The 12,043-nt window shown below is 36.1% G+C and overlaps 2 protein-coding genes and 2 long non-coding RNA genes across 4 annotated transcripts; all 4 read right to left on the minus strand.

Moving 5' to 3' along the window:
* Positions 1-208: 208 nt before the first annotated feature.
* On the minus strand, positions 209-1,221 carry LOC120131715. The gene is made up of 5 exons (XR_005516944.1): positions 938-1,221; positions 718-815; positions 564-603; positions 364-475; positions 209-269 (listed from the first exon to the last, which is right to left on the minus strand). It is a non-coding gene; the product is annotated as an uncharacterized LOC120131715 (long non-coding RNA).
* Positions 1,222-1,260: 39 nt separating this feature from the next.
* On the minus strand, positions 1,261-3,769 carry LOC120131714 (N-terminal acetyltransferase A complex auxiliary subunit NAA15-like). Its single transcript, XM_039148640.1, has 4 exons — positions 3,497-3,769; positions 1,644-1,763; positions 1,460-1,567; positions 1,261-1,331 (listed from the first exon to the last, which is right to left on the minus strand). The coding sequence occupies exons 1-3, from the start codon at positions 3,586-3,588 to the stop codon at positions 1,492-1,494; spliced, it is 288 nt and encodes a 95-aa protein (XP_039004571.1). The 5' UTR covers positions 3,589-3,769; the 3' UTR covers positions 1,261-1,331; positions 1,460-1,491.
* Positions 3,770-4,686: 917 nt separating this feature from the next.
* LOC120131717 lies at positions 4,687-5,434 on the minus strand. Its single transcript, XR_005516946.1, has 2 exons — positions 5,071-5,434; positions 4,687-4,981 (listed from the first exon to the last, which is right to left on the minus strand). It is a non-coding gene; the product is annotated as an uncharacterized LOC120131717 (long non-coding RNA).
* A 50-nt stretch (positions 5,435-5,484) lies between these two features.
* On the minus strand, positions 5,485-10,372 carry LOC120131713 (protein MLN51 homolog). The gene is given in 12 exon segments (XM_039148639.1): positions 5,485-5,555; positions 5,631-5,703; positions 5,819-5,876; positions 5,968-6,023; positions 6,686-6,808; positions 7,177-7,291; positions 7,728-8,548; positions 8,638-8,843; positions 8,958-9,060; positions 9,569-9,741; positions 9,743-10,194; positions 10,227-10,372. Coding segments are annotated over 10 exon segments (2,046 nt in total). The 5' UTR covers positions 10,106-10,194; positions 10,227-10,372; the 3' UTR covers positions 5,485-5,555; positions 5,631-5,675.
* Between the last annotated feature and the right edge of the window lie 1,671 nt (positions 10,373-12,043).

Raw genomic sequence — 12,043 nt, forward strand, 5'->3', positions numbered from 1 at the left:
TCACAAACTTCAAAGATACTCCTCTTTCTACGCCCGCAAAGCACTCTAGTTAGGCGGGGTAATCCTTGCTTGATCCGTCACTCCAAACACATTTGAGCTCGAGCTTTCATGTCAAGTTGATGCATCATCTTCAAATCTTAAGGTTTTTAAGTGCTTCCAGCTTTCCATTTGATACAAATGGTTTTGCACCTTGAATGATTCCAGTATCGTTTGCACCAGCAATACAGTCTTTGAGTTTCCACTCCATTACTGGTCCCAGTGCTCCATTCCTGGATAAGAAAAACAGAAAGTAACAATTAATCTCAAGAGTAACTTGAGATGCATGGAATCCTCTTCACAAAGTCAGAATGCTAAGAGAATTACGTTGGCACAACTTTATTGGATGAATCTTCAATTAACTTAACAGCCTCAAGTTTCTTGGTAGGATCCAAGGTATACAACATTTCTGCAACTGCCGCTCTATGCATCAAAGTATCTGCAGAACATAAAAGCGAACATTACGAGACTATACCACCTACCTCAAGGATCCCAAAATACATCACGTTAAATAAGCTCAATCATACCTTCATGATTACCAAGGAAATTTTTTTCTCCTGCAGTTGACTGCAGAAAGAGAAATAAAGGGATTTAAATCAGGGCCCAAACTGATAAAATATCAGTAATACAATGAACTCCCACTTAGAAGAATAACTATTATTAAGCAATTTCTTGGAAAACCTGATGGAGGGGCGCTCAGCTTCTAGGACGCTGCACACAAGTTTTTCTGCATCAGTCACTGGAGCAGGCATTGAGCCCACTTTGTGGAAAAATTTGATCTACTTTGCATAAAGTTCAAATAAGCAATATAAAGATTAGATTATCTTTGTAAAATTGTACCAAAAAGAATATAGTTATACTTTTGCAAGACAGTGCGCAATGCAAGCCAGATTTTACGTACCAAGCAGCAATGTGAATCCGGATTATCAGCATTAAACCTTAGCAGTTGCTTTATAGCCTTCAGGAAAAAGGAACAAAAACAAGACAACCATTGTTATGAGATCATGAAATCATAGTACCAAGAGTTCACAATAATTGCTCTTCAACTCAAAGATATGTTTACAGATTCTTTGACACTATGTAAAGATGAATTTGAGGGAGATGCCTTGGATTTCATTTGCTATATAAACAAAGAGAATGAAATGCACATACAATGTACAAAATAGTTCAACATAAAAAAATGCATTTCAAGTTCACACGTCTATGGATACTACAAAGCGTGTCTCCGAAGAACCAGGTCAGTTCTTCTGAAGTAACTTCAAGTACTTAGTAGCTTCCGACAAGGGATCCCCAGTCTAAAAGAAATATAACATTAAACAGAAACCTAGAATAATAGGCATTAGACAAACACAACTTTCCAGCACAAGAGGACTTCAATCAGGAATATAATGCGTAGAAGAAGAGATATATATAGGTAGGTAACCTTCAATAATTTTTCTCCATAATGATCTGGATCTATAGGTTCAACGTGTCGTTTCCCAGACTTAAACGTGCCACTAGCACTTGATCCTTCATTTTTCTCCTCTGCCACCTAAAATAAAGCACAAACATTAGATTAGATCATAAAAGAAATGTTATCCAAGAATCATTAAATCAAGCCTACATACTTTCTTAGCTCGTTCTGCCTCCTCTGCCTCTTCATGTTCTTTTTTTCAGTAGTCTTTGAAGTGTTGACATCTAATTCAGTTGGCGAGTTCAAACTAGAATCGTACAACTTTAAATAGTACCTGCACTTCAAAAATCAATACAAAGATAATAAGTTAGGAGTTTAAGTACTCACCAATTTTGAGCAAAGGTTTTCAGAAAAAAGAGACACCAGATGGAAACCATACGATGAATTAATCATAAAAACTATTAACTACGGTTATAATTAACAAATAATATAAGCTACAGTAAAATACAATTATCTATCCTTAACCTAACAGAAATCCAGGAACCACCTTCCTCTCATTTAACCAGCCACAATCTCAAGTTGCAATATGCACACAAAAAAATTGCTTATAATACAAAGTAATAAAGTAATGAACATAATACCTTCAAGAAAACTTTCATACAGAAAGGTTCAGACAATGCATTGTTGCAACTTTCAACTAACACATGATGAAAGCACCAGTATTCTATACAATCATCCCCCCATTTGCCCAAAAAAGCAAAAGCAAAAAGAAGCAAAGATTGATAATGATGGTGGAGTCTGAAATTCAGATATTTGAGATAAAAATATAAAATTGGAGAAGAAGATTTTAAGGTTGCAAGAGGAAAACCAAAAAAAATACAAGGAAACGAATTTACAAAAGGATGAACTATGAAGGCATACAAAGTTCAAACAAGGTCAACACAAAGCAGGAATCGGCAACTAGACCTTAAATTTAGGAAAGAATGTCACAAATGTAGAAGACGACGAAACCAAAAATCAAATGCAGCTTCTTTACCACGAGATCTCTACATTACAAAAATCCCCACTTGCACTCTATGTGTGCAAGAAAAGTGCATTCTCAATGGTTAAGAACCAACGGTTCAAGGCAATCTTTCAAATCAAAATTAAAACCCCATGCAGGAAAAAAAATAAAAACTAAAGCAAGGATCAATCATAATTGATTCAAAGTAAGGGATCAACGGCTCAAGATCAACCTTCATTCTTCATTGATTAGAAGTGCGGAATTAGTGACTAAAGAAATCTAGATGCATATAAGTAATAACAATGACATTGAAAAGACCAAAATACCAACTCAGATCAAATATAAGTTCATTCAAATGCTCACGATGATCAATATTGAGGGCGTAGATCAATTGCATTTTTCACTACAAAGTGCAAGAGGTTTGTTGCGTAAGTGAGTGCAAAACAAAGGTGAAAAACATATTATCAATGCAAGAAGTGAAGAATTCTTTCAATGAAAAAATGTGGCAGTCCAGCCACCATAGTACAGATGAACTCCAGCAAAAGGAAATGGTGCAAAATAAAAGCAGACCAGCTCATAAAGTGCAAATGAAGAAAAGCCAATTGGCTAACTGCTTCTGAAATTGGATCAATCTTGGTTTCAAGCACTGACAAGAGAAGTGTCACATTGGAAGTGCAAAATAACTGAACGAAGGCCATAACTCGTCCATCTTTTTAGATCTAATGCTGCTGCTGTATGTTTCCTTGGGAGTATGAGTTACATTGCCCTTTTACATCCTTTCATCATTAGTTTTTTTTTATTGCCAAGGTCTGGTCCAACTAAGAGTTCAATACTGTACCAACAGACCACATGGCTGTTGATTCACTGCACGTGCATACACCCTAGCGCGCGCGCACACAAGATGAACCTGATAAAAAAAATAAAGCACCACATGCATGTATTAATCAACAATATGCAACATACATTAAAACACCCAACAAAAGGAGACAATGGAGCATTTTACACCTGCTATCAAACAGAATAAATCTTCAATGAATCCCTGAAAAGCATGCAGAATGCTTCACCTGATGGCACCGGCTGCTGCTTTGTGAAAATAAGAATGTGAATGCAACTGATCTTGAAATTTTAGCATATCAACATATGCACGCAGTGTCATTTTCCGTAAACAATAAGAATGGAAATCAAATTGATCTTCAGTAATATCAGCATAGTGCTTCTCCACAGCTAAAAATTTTCTTCAGGACCCGTCCAAGATCACCTTGTCGAAAGTAGCTTTCACCAGAAGCAAGTTCATACCTTCAAAACATGAATAACACTCGGAAGATGCATCCAGATTATAATAAGAGATAGCTATATGCCTAAGGAAATAAACAAAACAGACCATATGGATCATATTGTGTCTGTGCAACCAAAAGGCAATATTGCATTTCTAGACATGAAAAAGGCATAGCTAAGAGATTGTATGACAGATTGAGGAGTAACAGAAAAATGCTAAGAATTGAAATCCAATTAAAGAATGAGGATTGGTGTACCCAAAATGGACACACTAGAATGCTATTTGCTTCTCATACACCTACAACCTCTGCAGATCTCTTGCACATCTGCCTCCTCACATCATTTCTTTCATCCTTCCGTCCCTCCCCATTTGATTCATCGCAGATGGGTTTCCAAGCCCACTATAAATGATAGGTTTAATACAAAAATAAGAGTATAAATTATATCCAAAATTAATTTTTTATGGCTTCAAAATTTTTCATTAAACACTACACTATTTAAAAATATTTTAAAAAAAATCCAAACGTGACATATTATTAACGGTTGAAGATCAAATTTACCGCCCCATACTCCATTACTCAAGTTCGGTTGTCACCGAAAACATTCTTATTTACTTTATTTTTTTTATTTTCACTATATCATTGAAGGATTATGATTGACAATGTATTGTTGAATGGTTCAAATAGAACACTACATCCAGAGCAGTTTAACAATTAATCTCAACTATGTACTACCTCGATCCCACAAGAATTGCATCAGTTTGTTACTTGTCTTCCTGCCTACCATCGCATCAGTTTTAATCTTAAAACATTGTTGACTTGTCTCCCCTGTTCAAACTTTGTTCTTAATTTAATTGAATTTCACCCTCTTCAACAATTAGATGAACCGGGGATTTAATCAAGTCAGACAGATGAGATCGAAATCAAGAAAGATCTTTCAACTTAAAACTTGAAAACACTTGTCACCAAATGCAATGATAAAATTAAAGAATCATCTACTGGACAAGAGCAGAATCCAATGCTGCAATATCTCAATAACTAGCCAGCCTCCAAATAAAAAGAAGAAACTCAAACATTGATGATGTACTTCTCAAAACCAAGCTCAACCCATCAACCAGACAAGTATGCTTTCACCAAAGAGAGAACGACATCACCTGTGCAAACAAAAAGTTCATCAAGCAAACAGCTGATGCACAATAATTCTTGTTCACACATTTATAAAGCCCGCCTAAACTTCTCACAAGCTTCATTAAAAATTCAAGCCACAAGAAAAACCTGCAAGAAACCATAACAGCAGTTTCATAACTTTTGCGGAGCAAGCCAGAGAGAGAGAAATATCATTTTATCTAAATATATATCCATACCGCGCATTTAAAAAATGGAATGCTACCCATCAGGCCATAATAATATTCTTAAACTGAATGCAGCATGAGCAGGCGTTTGTCACATATAACTGTCAGAACAAAATTGGAAGAAAGAAAGAGAAGTTAAACAATGAACAAGAACACCTCCAATTAATGGGAGAAGATAAGTACTGCACATGATAAACCAATTCAGAACTCATTTATGCTTTAATGCCAAGAAAAAAAAACTTCAAAACTGCCAAAATGCAACAGGGCCATGTTAAATCAATGAAATAGTCTCTCAAGTGACAAGAAATCTTCAATCTCTTATTGGGGGGGGGGGGGGGAAGGAGGGAGAGAGGGAACGCAGACATGTAAAGTGCATAATTATTTATGCTTTTCTTGGACATCAAACAACTGCCTAAGGACTAATAATTAATAACTAGTTGCAGCCCCAAGTGTTCCAGGTCAAAATCTGGAGATGACAAAGGGCAAGGAAGAAAGGCCTGCACCACCAAGTAATTCACAAATAAGAATTCCAAACATCCACAAAGATAATAACAACTTTGAAATTTTTTTACCTTCATCAGTTTTTATTGGGACAGGCTCCATCATAAATAAGTAAATCACTTGCTAAAGCTCATTTCTGAATATCTGCATGGAAATGAATGACAAAACAATTCAAGAGGCATACATATAACAGATGATAGAAACAGAATGAAAAAAATTTCCACCCATCCACAGAAAAACCATAAGATTTTCAACTTGCCTGCGAGGCTGCTTATTTGGGTTATTGTGTCGTTGCCCAAATTCATCACTCGCAGGCTCTGCATAGGAAAGTTGTATAACTACCAAAATATAAGAAACAGGAAAGGTCTATGTTCAGAAATCTCAGATAAAGGCACGAAAATAGCTTACTAGTTTGCTGGGAAGGCTTCCATTCATTATTTGTTTTGTTAGACACATTTTCTTCGCTGAAAAGGGTAATAAAATATTATTAAACAATCAGCAAGAAAAGATAACGACCAACTTTTAACTTGTAAATGGCATAAAACATAACCAGTTACACTTCTATATTATTAGAATCCATTTACTCCCACCCCACTTCTCACACACTTAAGGTAAGGTAAATTATGAAACACTTTAAGGGTGCAAGGTTATGACCATCAAACAATCTACTGATAAAAAATTGCAAACTGCATCAATGGACCATTATGGAAATAAATTAACATGAACATGAAAACTAATAAATACACTTTTAGAACATCTTTCAGCACTTATTTTCCATTTTAAAGTAATCTACGTGAAAAGAAAAATATTTTTATATCCCGTTTAAACCAATCATACAATCATCCTCCATAAGACCTCCCATGTCGCACCAAACATTTTGGTCAGGGTCCAATAAAAAGAAGAAATAGCTGATATTGAATGAACAGAAAAATGGATATATAGCTAACACATTCAGCTGAAGTTAATTATGTTTTAATCCTGATTGGAGGGGTTTCTAGCAAAAAATTCCAACCAAATTTTAACCTTCAAACCTGACAGCAGGGAGGCAAATATTTAATGCTTCCAGCAGGACACCCATGATATTAAAAACAAGCAGGTTGAGGTGACCAAAAACCAATCTACCAACCTTGAGGATCCAGTCGAAGATATCTGTCCTGATGGACGAGCATGATAAGACCCATCAACTGCAATATAAGGTGGACAATATGTTGCCCCTAAAGCTCCAGCTGCACCCGTCAATACTGGCAGCCTAAACATGAACATGAAAGTCGTTAATATGCTTTTGGCTCCGACATATAAATTAATCAGATTACAATAATTGAGGACATGTGACCGAGGTAATTAGCATTGCATTGGTAGTCAAATCATTGTCCACGGTCCACACTCTAAGCAATTATCAAATTACTCTTTCGTTACTCTCAAAATCTGTTGCAAATGGAGAATAGCCATGAAAATATTATCTACAAAATATGGGGAGTCCTAAAAGCTGACTGCCTGACTCATAACTAACCCTTATTGCATAATGGAAAGATAACTAAAAGCCATGGGGGACAAACCAAGATCATCCTTATTTCTCAATAGAAAACAGATGCAGTTACAGGGGAAGAATCACTATACCATGTCATTTCAGAATTTCCCCTACCAAGTTGCGGCTGGGCAACATATCCAGGAAATGCCATGCCAACAGAAGGAACACCAAGTCCACTAGGGTGCTGGCCCCCAAATTGCATAACTGCATGTCAATAATTCAAGGGGAAAAAACATTAAAAATTGAGCTTATGGAGGCTTTAATACCAAGAATTAGGAAATAATAGAACTGAATCTCAGCAACTCTGTACATAAAAGATATTCCCTAACTTCCCATAGTATTTTGAACACAAATAACTCAAATAAGATCCAACCTCTAGCCAAAGCCAACCCAGGAAAAAAGCATATACAATGAAAAGCTACATCCCAGGAATCAAAACTACATCTGATCCCTATACTCAGATGAAAACTATATCTAATATCTCCTAAAACATTTAATCCATGCAAAACTTCACACAAAAACAGCACCAAGTATTTAGTGTGCACAGTTCCAGATAAGGCAATTTTCCCCTTCTACATTGACTTGGTAGATATTGTTAACTAGATAAATTATTAAAGAGCTATAAATATAAAAGCTTTACCAGGCAGAAAGGCGGGAAAGTTTTGATCACCCTGGTTGACAGCAATACTCCCACTAGCTCCCATAATCTGAGCTCCACCATAAAGAAAAGAGCCCCTTCCAGCTCCTTGAGCACTTCCTTTTCCCTTGCTCACCAATGCATCCTTGGATTTACTTGTTTCTGACGATTCAACCTCTCCAGATTCATAGGAACCGCCTGACGTGGCTTTTTTTGGAGGAGAGGAAGCTTGAGACCCAACAATACTAGGATGCTGGCCCAACTGCTGAGCACCTGCTTGTACAGAAGAAAGTGTCCTGCCTTGAACAGAACTTCTCTGAACAGAATTCACCTGCGTTGGTGGAGAAAATTTGTTTACTTGGTTCTGATGAGGAGCTGGCTGATAGGCCTTCTGTCCAGGGATAGCTAAACCTCTCCCTTGTACCCGGGAGTGAGAGGGCTGACCAGTATTACCTAACTGTACGTTGGTTAAAGGCTTCACATAAGCTGACATGCTGGAATCATCTGTATAGAGCTTGGCCATGCTGAGAGAATCAAGTACATTCTTCCCTTGTAATGAATTGGGCTGCGGAACAGAAATATTCTCATCTGTCACAGAAGGGTGAAGTTTCCTGCTTATGCTTCCGGCTTGCATGTCCTTCTTCCGAGTCAAAGTAATGTCTTTGTTGGAAGACCCTAATGGATAGAAGGGGGGAGAAGCAGAACTCAAGCTTGATTCAACAATATGTTTCCTAGCAGGAACTGAAGCAGTGTCTGCATTTGTTTCAGGAATGAAAGCTCTACTTGAATTGGATTGTGAAGTTCTCTCATGAGGCTTCCCAGAACTAAAACAGTTTACTTCAATGTCATGCAAACTTAATCATGGTAGGAATAGAGAAAAATTAAGGAAAAAAATGCACATATGAATGCTCACAGTTTGTTTTGTGTTGGAGGTGCCTGACTGCTATTTCTCATATTAGGTTCATACCTCCTAGGTCCTCTCCCTCTTACAGCCTTAGAAGCATGGTTCTGATTATTGCTTTTCCCAGATGCTTTTGACCTACTTCCTCTAGGGTAACCACCATCTGGATCCCTATTTTTACTCCGAGTTCGATATCTACCTCGAGAAGATCTTCCTCCCTGAATGTGGAAGGAAAAATATTATCAGTAGGGAAAGAAAAAAGATCAAATGATAATAATACAAGAAAAAAAAAACAACTTATCATTCAAGTTGAATATGTACAAAACCCTTACGCCTTCATAATGTTTTTCTTGCAAATTCATCTCCTCAAACTTATCATGTCCCCATTTCCTATCATATTTGGATTCCCACAATTTCCTGCCACCGTGTGTTCGCCTAAAACAGAAAAATCAGGTTGATACACAACTTAGAAACGTTTACAAAAGCTTTAATGGAAAAGGCAGGGCAAGGTAATGGCAACGCAAATAAGAGTGTAAAGGAAGAAAAAAAAAGCAAAGTAAAATACTGAATATTAAACCCATAAAAATATTAAATCAATACCAGAAATCAAGCACCGGAAACAAAGTCATTGGATTATTAGTTCAACAGTCTCATTAATAAGGTCAACAGTTGAACTATATGGATAAATCTTTGCAAAATATGCCCAAGATAATAAACAATCCGAGTCTTTACTCACACATACCAATGAAATATGGGTATAAAATATAAATGAAGATTTGGAGCATAAAAACCTATTGTTACCAAAATTTCATGTAGTTGTCATAGCATTCCCAGTATGGATGAAGAGTATTTGATTATTCAAAGTAAATTTTTATAGATAGTCATGTTATTAATTAAGATGGCAATTTAGACCCATAAAAGCTAAAGATTAAATTTTGAATACCTATGACGACCACCAACATTGTCTCGGAATCTATCATCGTGCATATAGAATGCCCCAGCAGTTGGCACTGCAAATGGCTCATTTTCATTCTTTTCTTCTTCGCCTTCTTCTCCTACATGATTATTATCATTATTGTTAATCCCCATTGCCTCATCCACATTCCTATTCCCATCAACCACCCCCCGATTCCTTTACATCTTCTCTGTTCCTCTCCACATTCTCTTGCAACTCTCCTTTCCTTACTTCCTCTACCTCCTCTTCATCAAATTCCTCATCCTCTTCATCATACACTTCGTCGTCGTCGTCTAAGTCCAATTCTTCTTCGTCGTCGTCATAATCTGCAGCACCGCCCTGATCATCTGATTCATCGGAATGAATCACAGCCCTCCGATCCACCCTTGCCTCAGTGTTCTTAGCCTCTTCCCTTTCATCTTCCTCATCGTCACTCGCCGCCTCTCTCCTTCGCATCGCCAGTGACCGCTTCGCCTCCTCTGGATCACTCTCGTACTCCACCTCTTCTTCACCCGTCTTAGCCATCAGGTCCTCGCCAACCAAAACTAACTCGGATAAAACTTAGATAATAAAAAAAAACAAACTTTGTAACGAAGCAAAGAACAAATTCAAAACTAATCGCCTAAAAGTCGAAGATAACCAATACCCAAGAAGCCTTGAAATTGAAGGGAAATTTAGAAGATTTATTTTTCCAAAGAATGGGATCTACGAGGAAGCGTTATTCAGGAAAACCCTAGACTTTACAGACTAAAAGAGTTTGGGCAAAACTAAAACTCAACGGTGAGAAGAGAAGACTTCGTTTTGTTATGAATTGTTTTTTAGTGGTACTTAAGAGTTGAGAGGATAGAGTTACTTTGGGAAATTACGTAACTCACAAGTCGGATTGAGTGTTGAGAGTTAACACACGTCTATTTTCTGTTCTCTTCGATTACTTACAAACTTTTATTATTCAAAATTCTAATTCGTTTTTTTTTAATTTTTATAACCAGTTAATATCACAGATTAATTACATAGAAAATAACTGGGAAAAAAACATGTTGAATAAGCTCAGAGATACAAACGTTTATAATTTTTTTATGTTTATTTAATATATAAAAAATCACAAATAGAGGAATATTTGATTCGTTTATATTCACAAATAAATTTATTTATTGACTCGTATATCCTATTCTTCTTTTTCTTTTACTATTTTACATTTTAATTATAAGTAAAGGTAGAACTAAATTGAAAACATGGTGAACTTTGAAATTCAAATTGTTAAGCTTAAAAAAGTTAAGGACTAGTAATAATATTTTACCATTCTTCTTTAACTTGCAAATAAAAGGCTTAATAAAATTAAGTGTCCGAACTATGGCTCGAAAAAACATTTTAGTGCCTAATGAATTTTTTGTTAAAAATAGGTGTCTAATGTTTCAAACAGTATAATTTTAGGTGTTCGGACATTAAACGCCTTTAAATATCTCTATTTAGTGACACATGTCATATTCTAGTAATTTTTGAGAATTTTTTAAAAATTAAAAAAATAATTTTTTTTTGTTAAAAAAAAGCCCCTCGTGATCTCCCCTTTCCCTTTCCTCCTTCTAAAAGTCACCGACCGACCAACGGTGACTGCCACCAACATGTCATCATTACGGGCGTCGACCACCGATCAAACTCCGTTGATATTTCGTCGTAATATGCTACTGTTTGTCGTGAAAAAGCATTCAAAGGTTCGTCAGATTTTAAACCACCGTCGTTGTTCTTCGTAGATTTCGATCGATTCTAACATCAATAAGCCACATCGTTGCCACCATTCGAACCATCGTGCTATTCCGATCAAAATCCAACCGTTTGACGACGACGATGATGATCGAAGATGGCCAACGACCATTTGGGTTAATAAATTGAAAGTGGGAATTAGGGATTTGGATATTAGGGATTTTAAATTTAGAGATTTTTGGTTACGGTAAGAACGATGATTAATCAATGGATGGGTGAAGACAGGTGGGTGACCATTCGGTGATGGCGATGGTGGCCGGAGATAACCGACGACGATTAATAAGGGGTTGAAATGATATATTTTAGTTTTTTTAGAGTGTTTTTATAATTTTAGTAAAAAAACTTAGATTTTTTATAAATAAATTAAACTTTTTTTCTTTTTTTTAATTAAAAATAATTCTTTATTATTAAAAAAAATTAAAAATAAACGATAGACACCTAAAAGTATAACCGAGAAAACGTCATACATGTATTTTTAATGAAAAAATCTTCCTCCACTAACATGTTTTTCAATACATAGTTTAAGCAATTATTTTTATATTAAGCCCAAATAAAAAGATAAAATTCAACAAAGGTTTGGGAACGAATATATTCACAACCATGGAACAAACAGAAGAACAATTTAAAAAATGCACGGAACAAACAGAACAATATCAAAAATGCACTGACCCTGTACTTCATATTTGGGACAGCACCCTGACTTTG

The sequence above is a fragment of the Hibiscus syriacus genome, unplaced genomic scaffold (assembly GCF_006381635.1).
Source record: "Hibiscus syriacus cultivar Baekdansim isolate YM2019G1 unplaced genomic scaffold, ASM638163v2 tig00110556_pilon, whole genome shotgun sequence".
Lineage (NCBI taxonomy): Eukaryota > Viridiplantae > Streptophyta > Magnoliopsida > Malvales > Malvaceae > Hibiscus > Hibiscus syriacus.